Source organism: Dermochelys coriacea, chromosome 7 (genome assembly GCF_009764565.3).
Source record: "Dermochelys coriacea isolate rDerCor1 chromosome 7, rDerCor1.pri.v4, whole genome shotgun sequence".
NCBI classification, from domain to species: Eukaryota; Metazoa; Chordata; order Testudines; family Dermochelyidae; genus Dermochelys; species Dermochelys coriacea.
The window spans coordinates 42,204,780-42,229,291 of record NC_050074.1 but is presented as its reverse complement, the minus strand read 5'-3'; the positions used below and the strand labels follow the sequence as shown (position 1 = coordinate 42,229,291).

General features: G+C 41.7%; 1 protein-coding gene across 6 annotated transcripts in view; it reads left to right on the top strand.

Annotated features, from left to right (window-relative positions):
- The window catches only part of PRKCD (protein kinase C delta), a 124,949-nt gene that overhangs the window by 45,640 nt on the left and 54,797 nt on the right, over positions 1-24,512 (top strand). For 3 of the 6 annotated variants that reach the window (XM_038410242.2, XM_038410238.2, XM_038410244.2), the window contains exon 2: positions 19,601-19,737. In XM_038410242.2, the coding sequence (XP_038266170.1) occupies positions 19,623-19,737 (115 nt within the window). In that variant the 5' untranslated portion in view covers positions 19,601-19,622. Of the gene's footprint in view, positions 1-8,469; positions 8,475-12,431; positions 12,588-19,600; positions 19,738-24,512 lie in introns of those variants that run through there. The other 3 variants (XM_043518013.1, XM_038410245.2, XM_038410239.2) reach the window with 3 other exon arrangements.

Genomic DNA, 24,512 nt, shown 5'->3' with positions numbered 1-24,512 from the left:
GTGTTTGTGCAAGTCTGGTGTCAACATGTCCATATTATAGACTTACATTTTTTGTGGGGAACTGAAGGTTTAATCAATCCCCTGAGAAATATGTTCCAATGAAAACCGATTAAAATAAAAATCTGGAATTGTGTACTGGATCCTGAATATCCAGATATTCAACCTAAAATATTGAGTGAGGGTGGAGTTCAAGGGGTGGGATAGACTTTCCTAAATATACCTGTATCAAAAACTCTGATAGATTCAGCCTTTGATTCATGAAGAGCCCAGGAGCTCCTTTTTTCGTCTGACTGTTCCCTCCTTAGTTCTTTGGCTTTTAATTGTCTTTTTAATGGTAAAGGTTGTTAAATATTATTTTAATCTACTTAAAAATAGAGCAAATTCATCTTGCTGCATTCTCAAACCCTAGAACTATAGGGTGCTGAGAAACATTGTGAGTGTATGAGGGGCATTCTGCCCTGTGCCTAGCGATATACAGAGGCTGATGAAAGTGCACAGACAGCAAGGGACAAATAGTGATAGAAGCTTGTAAGGATTACTCAAAGGAAGTAAATGAGCTGTTTCTTGTTGCCTCGTTTATTACAATGAGGAGCAGAACAGAGGAATGTACAGTTGACCTACTTATTTGTGTTTACTCCGATGTTTTAAATAACTGAATTACGAGGATGAGTTTAAAGGAATCAGCTCCCTACAGTATCTTTACTTTTAATTAATCCAGGCACCAAAACAACTGGAGGCTGGTACAGCTCATAACTGGTGGAATACATGCTTGTTTACAAAGAAAAGTATTTTCATGACCACCTTGGGAAAAGGGTTATATGCCTCATTTATAGGGGACATTGAATTGCAGATATCACTGAGTTCTGTCCTGAAAAAGAGTGGAAAGGATCTGAATACTGCTCCCAAATCTATAATTATATAGATCTTAGGTTGGCAACTCTATTAATTATCTTCCTGATGGCCAGAGCTGGATGTGAAGAATATAATTGTTTTGCTGTAGAAGGCAGGAGTCCTATGCATATGCTCGCTTTCCACCCTTCCTTTGTTCGAACACACTGTGCTTTTCTGCCTCACACTTAATGTTTAAATAAACAGAAATCGTACTCTTCAGAGTTCTTGTAATCCTTTACAGCTGACAATCGTTTTTTGTATTTTTGGTGGGTATGCATTTTTAATTCACAATTTTGTAATGGAAAAGCTGTTTCTATACTTCAGCATCTCATTGGTTTGAACCTTTTTTTTTTGAGAGAGAGATGACCAAAGAATGCTCATGTACATAACAGCCAGAAGAATTTCCTTCTTTTTCTTTAAAAAGAGAAGTCATGTTTTTTAGTCCCAGCACTGAGATTGGAATGGTAGGAGCATTGAAATCCCCAGATGATCTTCTCTTCCTTCTCCCCTTATTCTTAAATTGTTACAAAGTAAAATGGCCACATTATAAAATCAAAGAAACAAAATGTTTCTGCTGCTACCTTTTGTGCCAGGTTAAATGCCTGGGTGTTCTTTTGTTCTTCTGTTTTTGTTTTTCTTTTCCTATCTGACTTATGGATCTGTGAGGTATGTGTTTCTTACAATGGGAACGCTGTTTCAGAAACTGAACTGCAGAGAGCTGAATCCTGCCAGGAGGTGCTGGTGCGGTGGAGGCAGGCTAGGGATGGGTTCTATCACACAGGAATGAACCTCAGAGTTGGGATAGGTGGCAACCCAACTATGACCATTCTGATGTTGAGCACAGATCCATATCCTAAATTGTTGTTTTTAGCTGATGGCTACACTTATTGATACCTGTCCCATTTGTGGCCATGGGGTTGAGTAAATCATACTTGAAACTGCAGGGCATTAAAAAATTTGTAAAATGTAGAAAATACTTTAAATATATCATTTGGGAAATTTTTTTCAGGTCATTTGGGGGTCAAATCTTAATTCACTTAAAAATAAATCCTGCTCTGAATTGTTAAAAAACAGTGTTACATTTAGATCCTCTCAAATTAGACATTTTAATCTTTCCATGTTGCTGTTTTTACTCAAGTGAGATTGACTTCAGCTATCTCCAATAAAATAATGAGCGAACTCGGTCAACTGCAGGTAGCTTTTTTATTTTTTTTATTTTTTTTAATATCTGGAATTTTGCTTGAAGTTATTAAGCAGAATTTCATTCTATGTCTGCTTTAAACATGGTTTTAGTAACAGAGGAGGAAAATGGCAATAGTTCTGAATTGTTTCTATCTACCAGTTAGTCTTGTGCTTTCAAAACAAAAAAGAGACTGCACAAGGCCCAAAAATGTGGAAAACTCCTTTTTCCTCGGAACAAAACAAATACCTTATTGAAGAACTCTTGTGTTCAACTGTGGCAAAGCAATTGAGAAAAATAACTTTGTTGGCAAATTAAATTTTCATTTACACCTTCCTGAAGTACAGTCATTAAATTTACAAGGTACTTTTCTGCCTTATGCCTATAATATCTCTTACATACCAAACCTACTCAGAGATTCAGTTGTTACACTCGCTCAAAAGTTCGGTACTTTCAGAACTAAAATCCATATATGCCTTATTTGCCACCCGCTTGCATTCAGACAATTTAAGAATAGCTAAATGTGATTATTAGACTAATCACATGTCATCAGATGATCATTCAAATTTGACTTAATATTTAAAAAACAACCTGGAAGATTTATTGCTTGCGGTGATTTTGTGTGTGTGTTTTGACAAGGGCTTTTGACACTCAGCATTTGTGAGGCATTTCACAATAACAGTGGGGGGAAATGAATGATTTGAAGAGGCAGCCATCATTTTGGATGGTTCTTACAATGTCTTGTATCTTCAAAATAGACATGGCAATCTGGGGGCATTTCCAATGCTTCTGGTCAGACTGGAAATAGTATGGCAAGAATATCTTAGGAGCAAGGACCGTCTCTTGCTATATATTTGTTTTCATGCAGTGGTGGTTGTTTCAGCTTGTCAATTTCTAAAATATTATTTCTATAATAAAAATATCTGCTCAAGGACACAGTGGGTTTGCATGAGTATTTAACAGCTCTTATTTTTGTATCTTCAATTCTGAAAAGCTTCTTCTTTGTTCTTTATAATAGCTACTCCATGTAAACTTTTATTTAAACATTGTAGCCAGAATTCCTGTGAGCCAGTAGGATCAAGTCCAAAGTAAACATTGTGTGTTCAGATAATTCAAGTATATGTGAGACTCACCTGTAAATATTATATCCTGGAAAATCTCATGTCATGGGCATTAATATGGACTTTAATTCATTGTGATATTCTGTTTTCATTGAAAAACGCATGCAAGATGCTGACTTCTAATTGACGAGATAGCATAAGGCAGAATCAGAAGAGAAAATTACCTTCCTTCACCCTGAATTTGTCATTGGATCAGATCCATGTCCCATTAAAGTCAATGGGAGTTTTACTATTGACTTCAAAACGACAAGGAGTAGGTCTATTTGGAAGCATTGATCCTCTGATTGGGGGGCTAGAAATGGGGTATGGAGTTTTTTATTTCTCTGTTGCCAGTTGAAATGCAGCCCAGTTTGGCAATGACCAGAAGTTTTCATCTCATGACAGTTTGGTGGTCTGAGTGAAAAGAGTGGATAGTTTCACTCCAGTTTCTAGAGGGCATGTTTCCATATCAGTAAAGCACTCCCACAAATGACACAACTATAATCCTTATTGGCAGTCCTATAGCTCCCTATGGGATGCCCCTCTACCTATGCCCAGGTGCTGGTGTCCTGTCCTGACCCTGCCCCACCCTGGTGACTGGTGCACATGTTCCTTCCCCTTTCCTGGGTCATGCATCTCTGCCAGAACTCTCAGTGACTGGAAAACTGGACCAGGAAGTCCTACCTGCTCCCAGATGGCTGGCCGGATCTCATACATTGGCGGCCACTTCAGCCCCTCCTCCAGTTCCTGCTCTCATCTCCATGAGGCATTATGGGGGTGGAAAACATCGGGGATGGGGGCCAGAAACATAGATCCATCCCCCCCAATATTTCCATTGTGGGGGCACTAGCCCTAACCCCCTCTCCACCTCTGTTCTGCCACCCCTGGTGTAGCTGCCCCTGGATAAACAAAGGGCTCTGGTCTCCAGAGATTCATTTAGCACCTTTCAAGTGGAGGATGTTTTGGTATCTCTGTGGAAATTATGGTAGCAATTCACTCTAGAAAAATGACCTAGTGAAACAAATTTTAAACAAAAGTTTATCTTCTATAATGTCACCATGGTACAATAACTCAAGTGTCTGTTTTTACCTGTAAAAAGAACAAGGAGTCCTTGTGGCACCTTATGTTCTTTTTGCTGATAGAGACTAACATGGCTACCACTCTGAAACCAGTTTTTACCTGTGTTAATCTATATTGATCTGCATTGCTGTGCAGGAGACTGATATTGTCTTGGGTCAGTCTGTGGCTCTCCTGTTTGGCAGGACTGTGAAGGAACTGCTTTCAAATCATTCGGCTGGAATTTCCAAAGGGGGCTTCAGGGAATTAGGAGTCAAATTCTCATTGAAAATCCTTATATCCCTTTGAAAATCCCAGGGTAAACTGTGAGTTCTTCAGCTGATTAAGGAGCAGCACTGTCAGGCTTCCAATGGAGTCCCAGGCAGTGGCTTCAATGCAACTTTTGAGGATGTCGAGTAATGATCCTGGGATTGGGAGGATATAAAATCTTTTTAGGGAATGGGAGGAAGAAAGAAAACATTTTAATCTGTTAGGGTATTACAAGAAGTATTTTATACTGTACAACAGATGATTCCAGATCTTATAAAAATCCTGCTCCGTAATTAACATAATAAAATAAATCTGTTTTGTCAGGCAAACAGATGTTGTAGCTGATCTCTTGGAGCCATTATGTTGCATGCAGTGAATATAGGGATATAAAAACAAAAGCACATGTGAAATTTCTGTATGTACTAAAAGCTGTACACAGGTAGTTACTCTGTATGTACCACTAACTCAACTACTTAGGGATTTTAATATTAATAGGATCTATTCATTATTAGTAGTACACATAAACAGTCTTTCTGGCTTTTTTTATTCTACACAGCTAAGGTAAAGTTTATGGGCTGGTTCCAAGCTATGTTGCGCACCTACAATAATTCCCATTGATGTAGGAGGAAGCTATAGATTTTCAATACCTCTGAAAAACAGATTGTAGGAGACGAAAGAAGTAAAGTCTAAGTCTGCTGAATTTCTGTTAACTTTAACTGTAGTTTCTTTAAATCACATGAGTCAAACTGTAAATTTTTTTTTACACTTGCAGTGACAAATTCTCTTTCTTTTAGCCTAGAGTGAATTTTTTTCTTCTGAGTAATAAACCCATAAAAGTCAGAGGCTCTGATGGAAAAGCTGACTGACGCAATGAAGTACAGTATTCCTGAGTCTGGCTGGGAAAAACAAGCTTAAAAAAATAAGTTGAAAAATGGAGAAGGGCAGAGAGAACTGTAACGAGTAAAATAAATGTCTGTATATAAGGACAGCTTTCAGAGTAGCAGCCGTGTTGGTCTGTATTCGCAAAAAGAAAAGGAGTACTTGTGGCACCTTAGAGACTAACAAATTTATTTGAGCATAAGCTTCCGTGAGCTACACCTCACTTCATCGCATGCATTTGGTGGAAAATACAGAGGGGAGATTTTTATATACACACACACACACACACACACACACACACACACACACACACAGAGAGAGAGAGAGAGAGAGAGAGAGAGAGAGAACATGAAACGATGGATTTTATCATACACACTGTAAGGAGAAAGAAAAGGAGTACTTGTGGCACCTTAGAGACTAGTGATCACTTAAGATGAGCCATCACCAGCAGCGGGGGGAGAGGGGGAAGGAGGAAAACCTTTCATGGTGACAAGCAAGATAGGCTATTTTCAGCAGTTAACAAGAACAATTGAGGAACAGTGGGGGTGGGGTAGGGGGGAGAAATAACATGGGGAAAGTTTTACTTTGTGTAATGACTCATCCATTCCCAGTCTCTATTCAAGCCTAAGTTAACTGTATCCAGTTTGCAAATAAATTTCCAATTCAGCAGTCTCTCGTTGGAGTCTGTTTTTGAAGTTTTTTTGTTGAAGGATAGCCACTCTTAGGTCTGTGATCGAATGACCGGAGAGATTGAAGTGTTCTCCGACTGGTTTTTGAATCTTATAATTCTTGACGTCTGATTTGTGTCCATTTATTCTTTTACGTAGAGACTGTCCAGTTTGACCAATGTACATGGCAGAGGGGCATTGCTGGCACGTGATGGCATATATCACATTGGTAGATGCGCAGGTGAACGAACCTCTGATAGTGTGGCTGATGTGATTAGGCCCTGTGATTGTGTTTCCTGAATAGATATGTGGACAGAGTTGGCAACGGGCTTTGTTGCAAGGATAGGTTCCTGGGTTAGTGGTTCTGTTGTGTGGTGTGTGGTTGCTGGTGAGTATTTGCTTCAGACTGGGGGGCTGTCTGTAAGCAAGGACTGGTCTGTCTCCCAGGATCTGTGAGAGTGATGGGTCGTCCTTCAGGATAGGTTGTAGATCCTTGATGCGTTTGAGAGGTTTTAGTTGTGGGCTGAAAGTGATGGCTAGTGGCGTTCTGTTGTTTTCTTTGTTGGGCCTGTCCTGTAGTAGGGGACTTCTGGGTACTCTTCTGGCTCTGTCAATCTGTTTCTTCACTTCAGCAGGTGGGTATTGTAGTTGTAGGAATGCATGAAGAATTCCTTCTCTGAATGAGGCATTGGCTGTTTTGGTCAGGGCTGGCAATAGTTGTTCATGATTCTCTTTAACAAGCCAGGAAGGGCCTGGGTCAGATTCATAAGTCCTGGGTCACGACTCCTGGATACCCTATAGAACTTCTTGATGAGTGAATGTACTGAACTCTGGGAATGCAGGTGGGCTGTTGACTGGCAGGTGCAGGAGGAGCTGCTTGCAGGAAGAAGCTGCTTGCAGTGAAGATAATTCTTCAGTGTTTTGGTGCTGAGCTCCAATGCAGGTTGTACAGGAATTTCAGGATTGCTCCCTGGGGGTGGAATTTAGCAGACTTTTTGGAGGGACCTGTAATACAGCCTCAGTACAGGCTTTGGGGAATTTGTTTCATCCTGTCGAAATCAGCCTTTGTTTTCCATCATTGGCACTTGTTTCTGCCCTCTCTCTTCATCCAGGATGGAGTGTCAGAAAACCAGGAAGATCTGGGTGGGCAGCGGGAAGGAAGATGCCATTTGGGGGTCAACTTATCAGTGGTTGAGGCTCGTGTATAATGCTAATGATTTAACATGGCCTTGACTTCTTGTCTTGTGGGAGGGGTGCTGTTGCCCTTTAATGGGTTTTAGAATTTGTTGGAATCTAGATCTATGGTATACCATAGGGGAGATGAGGTGGGCTAGCACAGGGCTTGTGGTATTACTCAGCCAGGTCTCCGTGATGCACACTGAGGCTGTGGAGAAGAGAAACATCATGGCACTTATTGAAAGTTTACCTACTACCTGTCTTTCACCACATACAGCCATCCTAGGACCACGAAGATGGCCCAGAGCTTGGACAAGATCAGCTCATGGATGGGAAGAGCTGGTTGAAGCTAAATCACAGTAAAGCAGAGGTTATGCTTTTGGGCATTTTGTAGAGTTTTCAGGCACAGTGTAGTTTCTTTTTGGTTGAAGGTATGCGCTCTTCATTGGTCAAATGACTCAATAAGAGTGCTCCTAGATTCCTCACTGATGCTCCGATCTCGCATTACAACATCCACAAGTAACATTTTCTACCATCCGGGTTGGTTAGGAGACACTGTCCCATCTTGGCTATGATGTTGTGGCCACATTTACTCAAGCCTTCCTCACCTCTCGGCTGGACTATAATATATCTGGGAATGAAGCCTTCAGCACCTAGAAAACTCCAACTGTTACAGAATGCGTCATCTTGCCAACATTGGCTACCGTGAGCACATCAGATCTGTCCTCTGCTCCATACACTGGCTTCTCACAGAATATCAAATCAGGTTCCAGGTCTTGGTCCTTACCTTCAATGCACTCGATGACCCTGTCCCAGGGTATCTAAAAGGTAGCCTAATGCTCTGGGATGAAGACTGTGGTTGACAGCTTTGCACTTAGAGTAAAGCTCCTTTGTGCAGGAGACCGCTTTCTCAGAGCTGGCCTACTACTTTGGAAAGAACTCCCCCAGGAACTAATGACCATTACAAACCTCACCATCTTCCACCGCAAGTGCGCGGTGCATATTTTGACCTTGCCTTCTCCAACAAACTTATAATTAAGTGTGTGTAATTTGTTACTATTAAAAAAAAAATTCCAAAACAAAACCCTCCACTGGGGAGAGGATGAGAGAACAAAAACATTGTTTAATATGCTGCTGGAAGATGCTTACCTACTATGGTGACTGATGCGTTTTAGAGAAAAGAAGTATTTTGGGAGGAAGGGATGCCCTTGTCCAAGCATGCAAAAGATCCAGTTCACTTCTGGGGCAGGTGGGGTGGGATGGTGGTTCAGACTGCTCTCTGAACCTATCCCCAGAAGGATTTTAAAAAGCCAATCTTGTGAAGAGGGACATTTTAAATTAAAGCAATTGTCTTATTTTAATTATCATTAATCTTGTTAGTGGCTTAAAAATGTTGCTAGATGGTTATTGCCTTATGGCTTTCAGATATTTTACATACAGTGGGGAAACAAAGCAATAATAAAACAGCTAAGTGCCAAAGGGGTTGTGCTATTTGGCCTTTGGTTGCCTTGCAAGCACAGCATCAGCAAACACCCATGGATATTCTTTGCTGTTGGAAGAAAACAGTTTTTGTATGCAGCTTCAAGCATTCCTGCCAGACAGCAGGGAAAAGATTGTGACTCTTTTAATATGTGCAGCTCTACGTCCATGTTGCAAAATGCAGAAACTTGGTTGCCTCTCTGTGGGATGCTAAGAAATCGGAAACATGAACCAGCAGAAACTTTTATTAAACATTGTGTCTATGTCAGTGACTGAACACTGTGCCCACTACTTGGACTCATTGTTTTTCTAGCCCCCATGGCTCTGGGTTTCTGGCCTGTTGTAGAGTTGTCATTGTTTCTTCTGGGACGGTGTAACTCAAAGTGTTGGTGTTACTTTGATGCAGAGGAGATGCAACTGTCTCTTTGTTTTTGGACCTCTATAAAGGTGGACTACTTTTGCTGTTTTATTACAAGAAGGAATTACCTACACAGTAACAATGGAGCTTTAACAAGTCTGTAGTGCTGACTTGAGTGCTGCTGTTTACTAGCTCCAGTTATCAGTTAAAGACTTTGGAGAATGGGAGAAGATACAACATTAACCCCTTGTCTTTCACACCACCAGCTCCTGTTCGTGAAGAGACTTCTGATCTAGCCAAACTTTGTAATGGGGAACCTGGCAATATCTTATGGCTTGGAATGTTTGAGACCGTACCTATGAGGATTTTCAAACAAACACAAACAGCCCTCACTAGTGAGCAAATGTTGGACAAATTGTGTGATCCCTCCTTAAGTTTAATAATTCAAAGGTGATTATATGGATTGATTTGTTTTCCAATTTAATTCAGTAAAAACTTCCAATTTCCAGGGTGGATAAAAATCAATGATTTTTTAAAAAAATCAGATTTTTTAAAATTTTAAATTGGATTTTTTTGATTAAGTTTTTTCCTCAAAAAGCATTTTATCTAAAGATAGTTTTAATTAAGATACATTATAGCTCGAAGGTATCTCATCATGGAATAGGGATTAAAAAATTTATTCTATAGTATGAAACAATATATTAATGTAACGTTTAAGAAAAATTTTGTAAATGAGTTCCAGTAGTTCATGGATTAGGGACCCAATTTTATGAGTTTCCAGGGGCTTCTGTATAGATTATTTAGGTTATTCTTTCTGTCTACACAGTGGGACTCAGTGCTAAATCTAGATGATACCATCAGAATTGCTTAGTTTTGCAGTTCTCAAACTGTGGATTTGTGTCTCCAGAGATAACATGCTTGTTAACAGCAAAAAATGTTTTAAATAAATAATAGAGAGAGATAAGAAATAACAGACCGCAACCCGATTGTCCCTCTGCAAACTTGTGTACACAGAGACAGTTCCTTACTTCTCTCTAAAAGTTCAAAATTTCAAAAAGTTCAGTGAATAGAAGTTGGTTGGGGGCGGAATAGATTTGGACAAGGAAAAGAAGTCGAGATAAATGTGAGAAGGGAGGGACAGGCAGTAGAAACAAAAGTGAAACTGTTTGAGCAGCATATTCCAGAAGTCTTGAGGTCTTTCTGAGTAGCCTTCATTGATTTGAGATCTACCAGACCATTCTCTCACTAGAAGGGAAAACTTATTATGGCAGCAGGCCGTAAAAGAGACCCAGTTTGGGTCTTATCTATCTCTGCATTGTGAAGAATATGTATTAAGGTTATAACAACAAACAAGAATTCACTTTTATGTAGAAATCCATGAAATAGAGTCTTCCTGACTAGTGATTTAAATCCATTTAATTTAAATCAAATCTACCCTGCCAACTTCTAAAACTAACCTGAAGCTGCTGGAGAATTTTCAGAATGTCTGCCAGAGCACTGCAGAATCGGTAGACTTTTGCTGGAGAATTTTTCTCTAGCTTACCACAGAGCACATAAGTTGTTGCTAGTGGCACTCCTTTTGCAGTGAAATGTGGTACTGGCCACTGTCTGAGAATGGCTCTGTAGTCTGATGCAGCATGGCAGTTTCTGTGCAATTTTTCTCTAGAGTAATGTTATGAAAGATTTTTTCCCCTCTTTTTTTATTTCAGATAAGAGAGACATTGAGCTTTTAACTATTTGAGATATAGAACTTGCAACTTCCATTGGTCTCCTTAAAAGCTCACATCTCCAAAGGCTAAGTCAAGGGCTTAAGGGAAAGCCATTTGGCTGTCATACTTCATTGCAGCAATAAATTTCTCATGAGTTTGAATGTGAATTCCCCTTTCTTATTTCATAAGTAGACTTTTTGCAGTATCTTTCGACGTCTTGTCCAATGCTGTAATTAAAAGCTTGAATCAGCATTCAGATGCTCATGATTCTTCCAGTGGGAAGTTGCGGGGGGGATGGGGAGGATCTTAGTTCACAGAGAACACTGGGCAAGAACTGTATTTATTGACTCGATGTGCATATGTTGGGTTTTGTTTTGTTTTTTGAATGTGACTGAACTTCAGATGATTGGGTATTCTGCAGGGATTTTGAGAAATTTCTGTTGATTTAGAATGAGTCTCTGTGGCTATTTTTACAGCAAGGTAGTTAATGCACATTAGTTATCTCACTGTAAAATCCTAATGGAGACAAGTCTCTGTAGCTTTTACCATGATGTAGTTAGGTGAGGTCAGCTGCAGATGGGGGGGTGGAGAGAATAGTGTTGTCCTTGACTACCTACATTGTGGGTAAAAACTACAGACCCTTGCGTGCACTTGGATTTCACAGCAAGATAGCTTATACATATTAGTTACCTGGCAGTAAACACACACCCTTTTTGGCACTGAAGATGCAGCCTGTGTGTGTAAAGAAAACAGAGTTGCTTTTGGTTGCGAGAACAAAGTTACTTCCCAGAGTAATTCATTTTTATTGGTAATAAAAGAGAAACAATAGCCTCTGTTTTGTCAGCAGTCTTGAACTGACTTAGCTCATACCAGCACAATCAGAGTGCGGTGGATCTTGCTGTCCTCGTGTATGTTTTTGTGTTTTGGCAAGCTGATTGCACATAAGTGTTTGAGTTCACAGTGAAGCTGACTGTCATGGGGGAGGGAGAGAAAACATCTTTTCAGGAGACAACTGAATCTGGGGCTTGAAAGGTCAGTTTTGCATCTGGCTATCAGGAAGGGGAAAGATCACTGGTTCACTTTAGAAAACACATACTTCTTCAGTATATTTACATTGTACTTATGAATTTAATGCTCTAGAAGTTCATGCGATGGGGCTTATGTTCATTTTAGGGACTAACACTGGCTTGAACCAGACACAACATGAACAAGCACAGTGTAAACTTTCATCCAGCCTTGCCAATGCATCTCAATCTCGGCTCCTTGCAAGTCCCAGTCCTGGGTTTATTTGAATAGTGATTTTCCAGCTGTGCTGAATTATGTGGGGACTTAATGATCTGATTAACTTTCCAAGAGTGACTGGGATCTAAACCATTCAACTCATTTTCACCTATGACCTAATCAGGACTTGAATCTCTTTCTCCAGAGGTGAAAGTCTACAGCATCTGGCCCCCATGCATACTGCATGTTACTCACTATCTGTAGTCTTGTGTTGGCAGACGATTTGCATAGTCATTTAAGGTACCAATTCCTAATCTAGCAGTTAGAACATATTCCTCATTAGAGATTTTGATTAGCATTATATTTACATTGAATTTATCAGCGGATGGTGTGAGGTATAGCTGGGATTTGTTACTTTTACTAAAGCTGTTTTCCTTTCTTGAGGAGGTCATCTGAATCTCTAATCCTAACAAATGGAGCTCCACCTGCATCAGCTTGAGTGTGGCAGAGTTGTCTTCTTAGTGCCTGGATGACGTACTGTGGAAACTTGCATTATAGTGGTGCTTTACAGTTGTCCAATGGGATAAATAGTGTTGCCAGGTAATTGCAAAGCTGAATAAAACACAGCTTTTCAGCTTTTTTTTGTTGTGGAGGGGAACAGGTCATTGATCAAAATTAACATAGAATATTTTATTTTAGGGATTTGTAAAATATTCCTGTTACAATTTTTGTAGGAAGGTTTCAATTTATAGTAGTTGTATGGCACACAAAAAAGAGTATCAACAAATATATCCCTTGCAATGCACTGACTTTCTCAGAGTTCACAATCCTTTGTCTAAATGAGTGGTTCTCAAACTAAGGCTACTGCTTGTTCAGGGAAAGCCCCTGGCAGACCAGGCCGGTTTGTTTACCTGCCACATCCGCAGGTTTGGCCAATTGAGGCTCCCACTGGCTGCGGTTCGCCGCTCCAGGCCAATGGGTTGCTGCAGGAAGGGCGGCCAGCACATCCCTCAGCCCGCGCTGCTTCCCGCAGCCCCCGTTGGCCTGAAGCGGCAAACTGCGGCCAGTGGGAGCTGCGATTGGCCGAACCTGCAGATGCAGCAGGTAAAGAAACCGGCCCGGCGCACCGGGGCTTTCCCTGAACAAGCGACAGCCCTAGTTTGAAACCCACTGGTCTAAATGACAGTATGCTGAACCCCATGAGGTTGGGAAGAAATGCTTGTTGCCGTTCAGTAGTGATGGTTCTGAGCAATTTGGAAAATTATACTGATAAGCTTTGAAGAGATCCTAATCATAGAAGAATGCTAGTCATGTGATGTGGAGCATTTTGGGATGGACAAGGGGTGCTTTAAAGAAACTGAGTAATGGGTCAAATTGTCTTGGCTTAGTGAAGGATTTTGAATAGTTCTTCACACTCTTCTCCCAGAAAGAACAGCATAACTATGTTCTGCTGGTAGAGAGAGGACAGCTAGCTGGAAGGGTGGGGAAGGGCAAAGAAAGATCTAGTAAATTATCCAAAAAGTTGGTCTAAAGTCCAGGCCAAACCTGTGCTACCTGCTGGCAAAAACAGTTGATCTAGGAAAAGTACAGCATCCTACAGTGAACTAAGAAAATTAATGAAGAGTCACTACATGTTGTTAAAGGTGTGTTTGCTGGTTGGACGGCTATTGCCTAAGTATCAAAATACTGATATTAAAATAATAAAAAGGGAATGTTGCTGTTCATTATATAGCCAAGAAGCTTGTAAACATTGAATTTGGTTATAAAATGTCATTAGGAAGTCATGGGTTCATATGGGTTAATACCATGATGCTACCCTGGCAATTGCAGTGTCAGATTTTCAGTGCACCTTCATTAACTTGCTATATTGATCATTGGAACACAGACCTGTTGATTGTTGTATAAGCAGGCTTTTTTAAAACCACTTAGTGTAAAGCCAGGTTGACCCCATTTTTAATTCCTGTTCCATCTTTTTTACCTCCTCCCACTATTTATATGAGTGCTTCTCCTTCCTGTATCAAAGCCCTTATCCTTCTTATTCTTCTCTTCATTACTTCCCAGTTTCCGTTGCTAATGGCAGCTGCTGTCTTTTGCTACCAAATAGCTGCTTAATTCTACTATTAAGTAATTTGATGCCTAACAAAACTGTAACTGATGTAGTACTACACTTGGTATGGACATTGGATCCAATTTCATAGCTCTTATTACTGAGAATTTTGAATTGAAATCTGCTGCAAAATGAGCTAAAGAGCTTTTTAAAAGTTGAGAGAAAGCAGTGAAATATCAGATTGATGGCTTGCCTCATCAGAACGAAGGCCCTTGGAGTCTTAATGCACTTGCCCCTGGGTTTAGACTTTCCCAGTTTCATAGCCCTTGACTTAAATCTCTAATTATGTAATGTAAAAACATAAGTAAACATACTTTCTCTCATATTAGCAATACTTTTTTCAACTCTTTAACTTCGTTTCCCAGACAAAATATTTTAAAAATGAGATTCCCCCCCTCTACTGAAATCTCTAGTCTTCAGTGTTACCTTGCCAGCCTATCATTACAAGAGTAAACATTTTGCTTGTGCAAATTGTGATTCAGAAGATGTGATGGATCTTTTTTGACCTAGTGAAGGAAAGAGCATACATTTATTGACCATTTTGTACTTTTTGGACTATTATATTTCACAGTAAATGTCAAATAAGGTACAGACACACAAGTTTTCAGTTGAATTAGGCTAATTAATAAGCGTAGGCTTCCTGTTAGAAATAAAAAATATAATCGCCTTTATGCTAAATCCAGAGTTTCAGACCAAAACCAAGAGAGATGTAACATTTGGCTTCTCAAATGCATCAGCAAAATTTTCATTTTGGAAAGGTGTTCGGCTGTAGGCTCAATGAGATAAAGGATTCTTGGGTCCTACTTAAACAGGATAGTTTGCAAAATTGGAGGGATTGCATTAATTGTGAAAGATAGCTTTTGTATAATCAGGATATCATTCCATGGTGGAAATGATCAGTGCGTGGAGTTTATTTGGTTACAAATTTAACTTAACTGAAACACTGTCATAATTCAGAGAAGTATCCTGCAGACCCCCTGATTAGAATAGCGATCAAGATTTCATAATACGGAAGTTGCAGTATTTTCTGGTAAAATAATACTTTAATGGGCAATATTAACTGCTCCATTATCAACTAACAGAACCATAAATCTAGGAATTGTTTGGAGAAACATTATTAATACCCTAAGTGATTACATTTTAGAATACAATATACTCCTGTTTATTAGGGTTCCCAACTTTCTAATCCCAGAAAACCCAACACCCTTGCCCTACCCCTTCCCTGAGGCCCCACCCCTCCCTCACTCCATCCCCCCTCTCTCTGTCACTTGCTCTCCCCCACCCTCTCTCTCATGCTCATTTTCACTGCAAGGCCCAAACAGGCATATTTACTGTTTTGACAGATGTATTATGCTAAGTTCAGGTTTTATTTGTTCCAGGACACTGGAGCTGGCAGGAAAATAGTCAAAAAGGGTACTTTTTTAAAAAATGAAGGGTTTTCATAATTCTTTCCCTCCCCCTTCCAATTTTTTATAACCAGCTCCATGTTTTTTGTTCACTAAAGTTATTGTAATTTTATGTGTGGAATTAGGACCACACATTATCATAGCTGCAATGGGTCCATTAAAGGCCCACTCCTGAAGCCCAAATACAAATCCATAGAGCACAACCACAGAAATACACACCTATCCAGATACCTATATAAATAAGTCTGTAGAAACTGACTCCCACACCTACATGCAGATACACATGTGTATTCATGTGTGCACATCTAGCATGCACTAACGCATTATTTAATATTACAATTGTTGTTTAGTGCCTAGAGACCCCAACTAAGATCAGGGCTCCAGGGTGGTAAATGCTGACATACACATAAAAAGAGTCTGCAACAAAGAGTTTATAATGTAGCTAGACAAAGGTGGGGAGAAATGTATGATACATTGGCTCTTCTGCAAATACTAATCAACAACATTCATTTTTTAAGAAATAATACATTTCTTTTAGAGTTTAGACACACCGTCTCTTACACACATACAATGCATGCATGCACACACTAGCCTACACAGAGACACTTTTTCATATGCTTTTCCAGGGGCTGCCTAAATCACCCAGGTGGGAAGGGAGGAGGGTGGACTGGAGGAGAAAAGATGGGGTGGGGTAGGGTAGGGTGGGATGGAGGAGAGAGGATGGGGAGGGAAAGAGGCGAAGGATGAGAGCAGGGTGGAAGTGAGAGGGGGCAGTGAAGGAGAGAGGAATGGGTGTGGGGGATATGTGGGGTGGATGGGGATGTAGGGGGAGGCAGAAGGCTACAGGTGCATGAGGATGTGGAGGGCACAGGGGTGTATAGGACAATGTAATGGAAGTGCAGCAGTGTATGGAGATAAATGGGGTGCAGGGCTTTGGGAGATGAGGGACATGGGGTGGTGGCTGTGGGAGGATGGGTGGGAGAGCGTTGTAAGGAGTACAGGGCTGGGATGGGTAGACGTGGGCAACAGGACAGGATGGGACGGGGAGGGATGCAGTGAGAGGGGGATGGGAATGCAGCCCATTCCCAGCACTCGGAGACTGGGATACACATACCTTGAACTCCTGGGTGCCGGCGATGGGGTAACGGACAGAAAGCGGTACATCACGGGGCACATGCTGCAGCTTGAGCCCAGCCACACAAGGAGCGGAGGAGAAGAGGGCTGGGCAGCAGCAGGAGAGGTGCGCGTGTGCGCGCGCTACATGACCCCTCAACAGCCGCCTGCTGAGTGCTCACGAGTCATGCTTGTGCTAGTTCCTCCCCTACCCTGACCCAGCCAATGGGAGCTGGGTCAGGGTAGATAAATAAGAGACTGAGGATGAGAGTTTTAGCTGACTTAGATGGATAGGAAATACTGTAATATAGAGATGTTATGAAGAAAATAAACAGCAAGATTTAGAAATAGCCTGTATGTGAAGGCCTAGAGAGAGAGAGAGGTCCAAGTCAAGATGATACCCAAACTATGGGCCTGAGTGACAGGTAAATTGCGATGGTGTCCACAGTGATCAAGAGAGGAGATAGATTAAAACCCCTGTTTTAGTCATGTTGAGCTTGAGTTAATGGCTAGACCTCTACTGAAGTTGTAATGTTCTAAACTCCTCAGAACTAACTTAAAACCAAAGAAAATGATAGAAATTTATATATAGTCTGAAGTCTATATTTAAAGGTATCTTATGCAAAGCTGCCATAGTGATAACTGAATAGGCAAAAAGTCTTGGAGTAATAATGAATGAATCAGTGTTACTGGAAAAGATGAAAGCAAGAGTGTGAAGGAAATATTTCTGTACTAAGCATGTAGCAAAGTGCGAAAGTAAACATGGACTAGTGATGTATGGGCCACTTATTCAAGCAGCATGTTTTTAATGTTGAAAAGGCACCTGTATTCAGTGATTATTTAACACTGTTTGGCAGGAGGAATTATCCTGACTAGTCAAGACAGATCTTTCCAAAACAAAGTAGAAAATCTTACTGTAGATTCAGCAGTTCATCAGGTGCTTCTGCAAATGGAGGCAATGTATTAAATGACAGAAGTTATGTCCCTTTATGCACTGACTATCTATCTACCTCTTTTCAGAGTAGCAGCCGTGTTAGTCTGTATTCGCAAAAAGAAAAGGAGTGCTTTTGTGGCACCTTAGAGACTAACAAATTTATTTGAGCATAAGCTTTCGTGAGCTACAGCTCACTTCATCGGATGCATCAGTGCGGGGGGGATCCAGGTGTGGGTTGATAGAGTTCTGTGTGGGGCAATCTGGATGTGGGCATCTCAGTGGGGGATCCGGGTGCTGGGGGGATCTGAATGCACAGAGGTTTGTTTGGGGGCGGGGGTTATGAATGCAACGGTAAGGGGACTTTGCAGGGGGATCCAGGTGAAGGTGGTTGGTGCTCAGCAGGATGAAGCTGGGTGTGGGAGGGATAGAGCTCGGTGGGGGGAGTGTGGGTGTGGAGGGCTCAGTGGAGGGTCCAGATGCTGGGGAAGTGGGGCTCAGTGGGGTGGGGATCCAGGTGCAGAGGGAGTGGAGTTCATCGTGGGGGTTCTGAGTGCAGATGGGGTGAGGCTCAGCAGGAGGGTCTAAGTATGAGGATGTTGGGATGCATGGGGGTTGGGCGGATGGGGGAGCAGCTACCTGCACAGGAATTCCTCCCCCTGCAGCTGAGGAGTGATGGGTGCAGGAAGCGGGTGTGAGGGGAGTGAGTTTGTAGAGCTTCCTGCATCTGGTAGAGAAATCTGGGGGTGAGTCTGACCCGGCTCCGGATGCTGTGCAGGGGAAGAGAAAGTTCTGTCCTGTCAAGCCAGGACTAGCAGCTGAGCCTGGCGCTGGGTAGGAGCCACCAGCCGGGTCTTCCCCAGTCCCACCCTCTGCCCCACAGTGATTTTACATCTCTGCCGGCTGCCCTGGGCACTCGAAACATGCTGCTGGGGAGGGTCACATGTCTGCTCTTGTGGCTTCCCTTTGCTTCCCTATCAGAAAAACATTTTTCTGTGGGGAGGTAAAGAAAGCTGCAGAGGACGTAAATTCTGTGCATGCACAGAATTCCCCCAGGAGTAGAGCAGGCAAACTTCTAAGAGAAACTTCCAACTGGAAGAAAGCACTTTTTTAAAAAATTAACATCTCTGATTATGCCAAGTGAGCCAGCATGCCACATGATAGTTGGTCACATCCACTTTGTCAAATCACATAAGTGCTTCCACAAAAAATCATAACTTTGTTAGTCTTAACAGATAAATTCATTCAAGGCAGTGGAAGCTCAACAAGTTTAATGCACATGTAAGGTCAATATATTAGGGTTACAGTTCAGTTTTCGCAAAAAGAAAAGGAGTACTTGTGGCACCTTAGAGACTAACAAATTTATTAGAGCATAAGCTTTCGTGAGCTACAGCTCACTTCATCGGATGAGCTGTAGCTCACGAAAGCTTATGCTCTAATAAATTTGTTAGTCTCTAAGGTGCCACAAGTACTCCTTTTCTTTTTGCGAATACAGACTAACACGGCTGCTACTCTGAAACCTGTGATTATGCAAGTTCAGTTTTGTAGCTCATAGAGGTTGAGTGTTGAGTGTTTCTGTAGCTTTGATGTTAAACTCCATACCAATAGAAGCGCTTAGTTAGCAGAATTAAATTAATCCATTAACTAATGCTTCTATTGGTATGGAGCTTATCAAAGTTAATCTATTAACAATATGCTGCACAGCCTTATGTATTCAAAGGGGCTGAGGAGGTTGTGACTGTGAATTGGACATATTGGGAAGGAGATCTCTTCAAACTTGCATCTGGTTAAAATATCCTCTTAGCAACATGTAATAATATGGCTTTATTATACTCTACTTTAGTTTTAGGTTCGTGCTCTCAAAAAGTGCCCTTAAATTTTTATCATGCAAGTTTTGCACATTCAAATAGATGCATTAGCAAAAGTTGTAAGGGCAAATTTGGAGACTGGATTTGGGGTCACTTTGATTGAGGCACCTCATATTAGATTTTGATTTTCTTATCTGCTTCAACTCAGTTTTTTATTTTAGGATTTATATTTTCTTTTGTTCACCTAGGTTTGTGCCACTGTTGTGAACAATGGCTCCCTTCTTACGGATATCTTTCAACTCATTTGAGCTGGGACCTGTGCAGAATGAAGGGGAGCAGCTGCAACCCTTCTGCGCTATAAAGATGAAAGAAGCCTTGACAACAGGTACAGTAATGACTGACACATTTCTAGACTTGAATATGCTTATTAGAAATTACATACTCTACACATGTGCTGTGGCAGGGCTGCAGGACTCAAGACTCAGTCCTGCAAGGTGCTGAGCACTCTTGTCCTGATCCTGCAAAGCACGTAGGAGCGTTGGCTTCACTTAAAAAAAAAAAAAAAAAAAAAAAAGTGAGAAGTTCCATTGACTTCCCTGGAGTCCATGCTTTTGCTGGATGTGGCCCAGATTGTTCAGCGCTTTGCAGGATCAAATCCTTCCTTGTTAATTTCCTGTTTCTCGACAAAAAAAGAAATGTATGTGGCAAAACTTTCTAGTTGTCCTATTTGCATAGGGTGTTGTAGTGACTAGCTAATGAGCTAACGTTTGCAAATCCGCTATCTGCATGCTAATTGGTAAAAATTGCTTACCTGAAAGTTTGGGGAGAACTGTGGTGTCCTGGAAGAGCACTCTAAATTGCATTGGGATGAGAGCCCTTTTTCTCAAATGCAGGACAGTAAATGGCTGCAGTGTGTTAAATGAAATATATGTTAGTGGGAAATTTTGTTTATTATCATTACCAAGCGTTCTTGATATGAATTAATTTGTTTGGAGCCAATTATACTCCATGTGAACATATCCCTATGACATGTTAATGCAACACAAACAATAATAATTACCTATGGGGTGGGAGGAGGCAAGTTCTTTGACCTTCATTTCAGAATTAAATTAGTACAGTATGGCTGTACTAAACAAAAAAGTTAACATTTTTGAAGGATTTAGAGGCCTGTAGAAACTATCTTCCTCTCACAAGAATTTAGGCCCATTTCTTCCTATGATATTTATCTAGTGGTTGCTCATAATAGCTGCATTGAGTGGGCAGTAAAATCATAGGAATTGCTATGCCATATCAGACCCAAGGGCCATTATTCTATCTGACAGTTGCCAGCACTAGATGCCTCAGAGAAATACAAGAAACACCACAGTAGGCAGATGTGGGATAATCTTCTCCCCAATCTATAATCAATAGAGATTGTCTTAAAACCTGACATATGAGGTTTTACATCTCTCCCAAAAAATTGTTAGAATGAACTATAACTGAATATTCTTGTTACCTGCATAAATATCCAAGCCTTTTTTGAATCTTGCTAAATCCTTGGCCTCAGAGATTTCCTGTCGCAGTAAATTCCATGTGCTGTGTGAAAGTGTTTCCTTCTCTCAGTTTTGAATGTATTAACCATTCCAGTTCCTTGCACGTCCCCTTGTTCCTGTTCTGTGACAGGAAGAACAGGCACTCCAGATTTTATATACTTTAACCATGTCTCTTACTTGTCTCCTTTCTAAAATAAACAATCCCAATTTTTTCAATCTCTCTTCATGAGAGGTTTTTTTCCAGGCCTTTAATCAGTCTCATGGCTCTTCCCTGAAGCCTCTCGAACCTTGCTGTTTTTTTTTGTTTTGTTTTGTTTTGTTTTGGAGATGCAGTGACTGGTTCTGCACAGTGTGTGGTCCTACAAAGCTACTCTGCTGTAGGGTCAAATAACACACTAGGGTGGGGCAGTATGGTGCTTTCTTGGGGTACCCAGAATTGTGAGTCACCTTGTTACCTTCCTGCCTCAGTAGGAGAGAGAGACTTCTTTTTAACTGGGTGTTAGCTACCCAAACAATCTCCTCAGGGCTCTGCCAGCCCTTGCTGTGCCTAGAATCATAGAATATCAGGGTTGGAAGGGACCTCAGGAGGTCATCTAGTCCAAGTTCTGCTCAAAGCAGGACCAATCCCCAACTAAATCATCCCAGCCAGGGTTTTGTCAAGCCTGACCTTAAAAACCTCTAAGGAAAGAGATTCCATCACCTCCCTAGGTAACCCATTCCAGTGCTTCACCACACTCCTAGTGAAAATTTGTTCCTAACAACCAACCTTAACCTCCCCCACTGCAACTTGAGACCATTACTCTTTGTTCTGTCATCTGCTACCACTGAGAACAGTCTAGATCCACCCTCTTTGGAACCCCCCTTCAGGTAGTTGAAAGCAGCTATCAAATCCCCCCTCATTCTTCTCTTCCGCAGACTAAACAATCCCTGATCCCTCAGCCTCTCCTCATAAGTCATGTGCTCCAGCCCCCTAATCATTTTTGTTGCCTTCCGCTGGACATTTTCCAATTTTTCCACATTCTTCTTGTAGTGTGGGGCCCAAAACTGGACACAATAGTCCAGATGAGGCCTCAACAATGTTGAATAAAGGGGAACAATCACATCCCTCGATCTGCTGGCAATGCCCCTACTTATACAGCCCAAAATATCGTTCACCTTCTTGGCAACAAGGGCACACTGTTGACTCATATTCAGCTTCTCATCCACTGTAACCCATAGGTCCTTTTCTGCAGAACTGCTGCCTAGCCATTTGGTCCCTAGTCTGTAGCAGTGCATGGGATTCTTCCTTCCTAAGTTCAGGACTCTGCACTTGTCCTTGTTGAACCTCATCAGATTTCTTTTGGCCCAATCCTCTAATTTGTCTAAGTCCCTCTGTATCCTTACCCTACCCTCAGGTGTATGTACCACTCCTCCCAGTTTAGTGTCATCTGCAAAATTGCTGAGGGTGCAATCCACACCATCCTCCAGATCATTAATGAAGATATTGAACAAAATCGGCCTCAGGACCGACTCTTGGGGCACTCTGCTTAGCATAGCGGCTGCTAACTAGACATGGAACCATTAATCACTACCCATTGAGCCAGACGATCTAGCCAGTTTTCTATCCACTTTATAGTCCATTCATCCAGCCTATACTACTTTTAACTTGCTGGCAAGAATACTTGGGAGACCATATCAAAAGCTTTGTTAACGTCAAGGAACAACACATCCACTGCTTTCCCCTCATTCATAGAGCCAGTTATCTCGTCATAGAAGGCAGTTAGGTTAGTCAGGCATGATTTGCCCTTGGTGAATCCATGCTGACTGTTCCTGATCCCTTTCCTCTCCTCTAAGTGCTTCAGAATTGATTCCTTGAGGACCTGCTCCATGATTTTTCCAGGGACTGAGATGAGGTTGACTGGCCTGTAGTTCCCTGGATCATCCTCCTTCCCTTTTTTAAAGATGGGCACTATATTAGCCTTTTTCCAGTCATCTGGGACCTCTCCCGATTGCCATGAGTTTTCAAAGATAATGGCTTTGGAATCACATCCACCAACTCCTTTAGCACCCTTGGATGCAGCGCATCCAGCCCCATGGACTTGTGCTCGTCCAGCTTTTCTAAATAGTCTTTCTCCACAGAGGGCTGGTCACCTCTTCCCCATGCCATGCTGCCCAGTGCAGCAATCTGGGAGCTGATCTTGTTTGTGAAGACGGGCAAAAAAAGCATTGAGTACATTAGCTTTTTCCACATCCCCTGTCACTAGGTTGCCTCCCTCATTCAGTAAGGGGCCCACACTTTCCTTGACAGACTACTTGTTGCCAACATACCTGAAGAAACCCTTCTTATAACTCTTAACATCCCTTGCTATCTGCAACTCCAAGTGTGATTTGGCCTTCCTGATTTCACTCCTGCATGCGGGAGCAATATTTTTATACTCCTCCCTGATCATTTGTCCAACCTTCCACTTCTTGTAAGCTTCTTTTTTGTGTTTAAGATCAGCAAGGATTTCACGGTTAAGCCAAGCTGGTCGCCTGCCATATTTACTATTCTTTCTACACATCGGGATGGTATGTTCCTGCAACCTCAATAAGGATTCTTTAAAATACAGCCAGCTCTCCTGGACTCCTTTCCCCCTCATGTTGTTCTCCCAGGGGATTCTGCCCATCAGTTCCCTGAGGGAGTCAAAGTCTGCTTTTCTGAAGTCCAGGGTCCGTATGCTGCTGCTCTCCTTTCTTCCTTGTGTCAGGATCCTGAACTCGACCATCTCATGGTCACTGCTTCCCAAGTTCCCATCCACTTTTGCTTCCCCTACTAATTCTTCCCGGTTTGTGAGCAGCAGGTCAAGAAGAGCTCTCCCCCAGTTGATTCCTCCAGCACTTGCACCAGGATATTGTCCCCTACACTTTCCAAAAACTTCCTGGATTGTCTGTGCACCGCTGTATTGCTCTCTCAGCAGATATCAGGGTGATTGAAGTCTCCCATGAGAACCAGGGCCTAGATGCATGCCAGTCCCCAAACCCTCTTGAAGCATTCCCCTGTATGGCCAGCACTTAGCTACTGGACACACTCAGAAATTCCCAGGTAAGCTGTCCTCCGAGGAAACAGTGCACACATGAGCTTCTTTGGTTCAACTATAATATTACACCATAGAGAGGTACTTATAGTGAAAACAATCATAAGTTTATTATCAAAAGACTAACATTTAGTGAGTAAGGATAAAGATGGAAACAAACGCACTTCATAGAGTCCCAACTTAACTTCATCAGGCTAAAACCTTTGTCTAAAGTAGTTTATCAGCTAAAGTAATCTCTCAATATCTCCAGCCAACATGGCTGGGATCCCTCTCTCATGAATTGAAAAAGCACTGACCTTTTTGCTTGCTCAGTGAAGGACAAAAGTGTGTCCTTTTTGCCTTCCCCTTGTATCCCCAAAGTTCATTGTTTTGTCCCCAGAGTCAGAATGACAATTGTGGTTTATTCCCATGTGTGCTGACTCCATGTTGCCTTCACATCCTCATGTTGCTGTTCCCATCCACTCCATGTCATATGCAAACAGGTTTCTATTGTGTTAGCTTACAAGGCAGACGTACACATCCTTTGTTTGGTCAAAACCTGCTTGTTAAGCCTGTATTGGTTCAGTCTTTAAAAC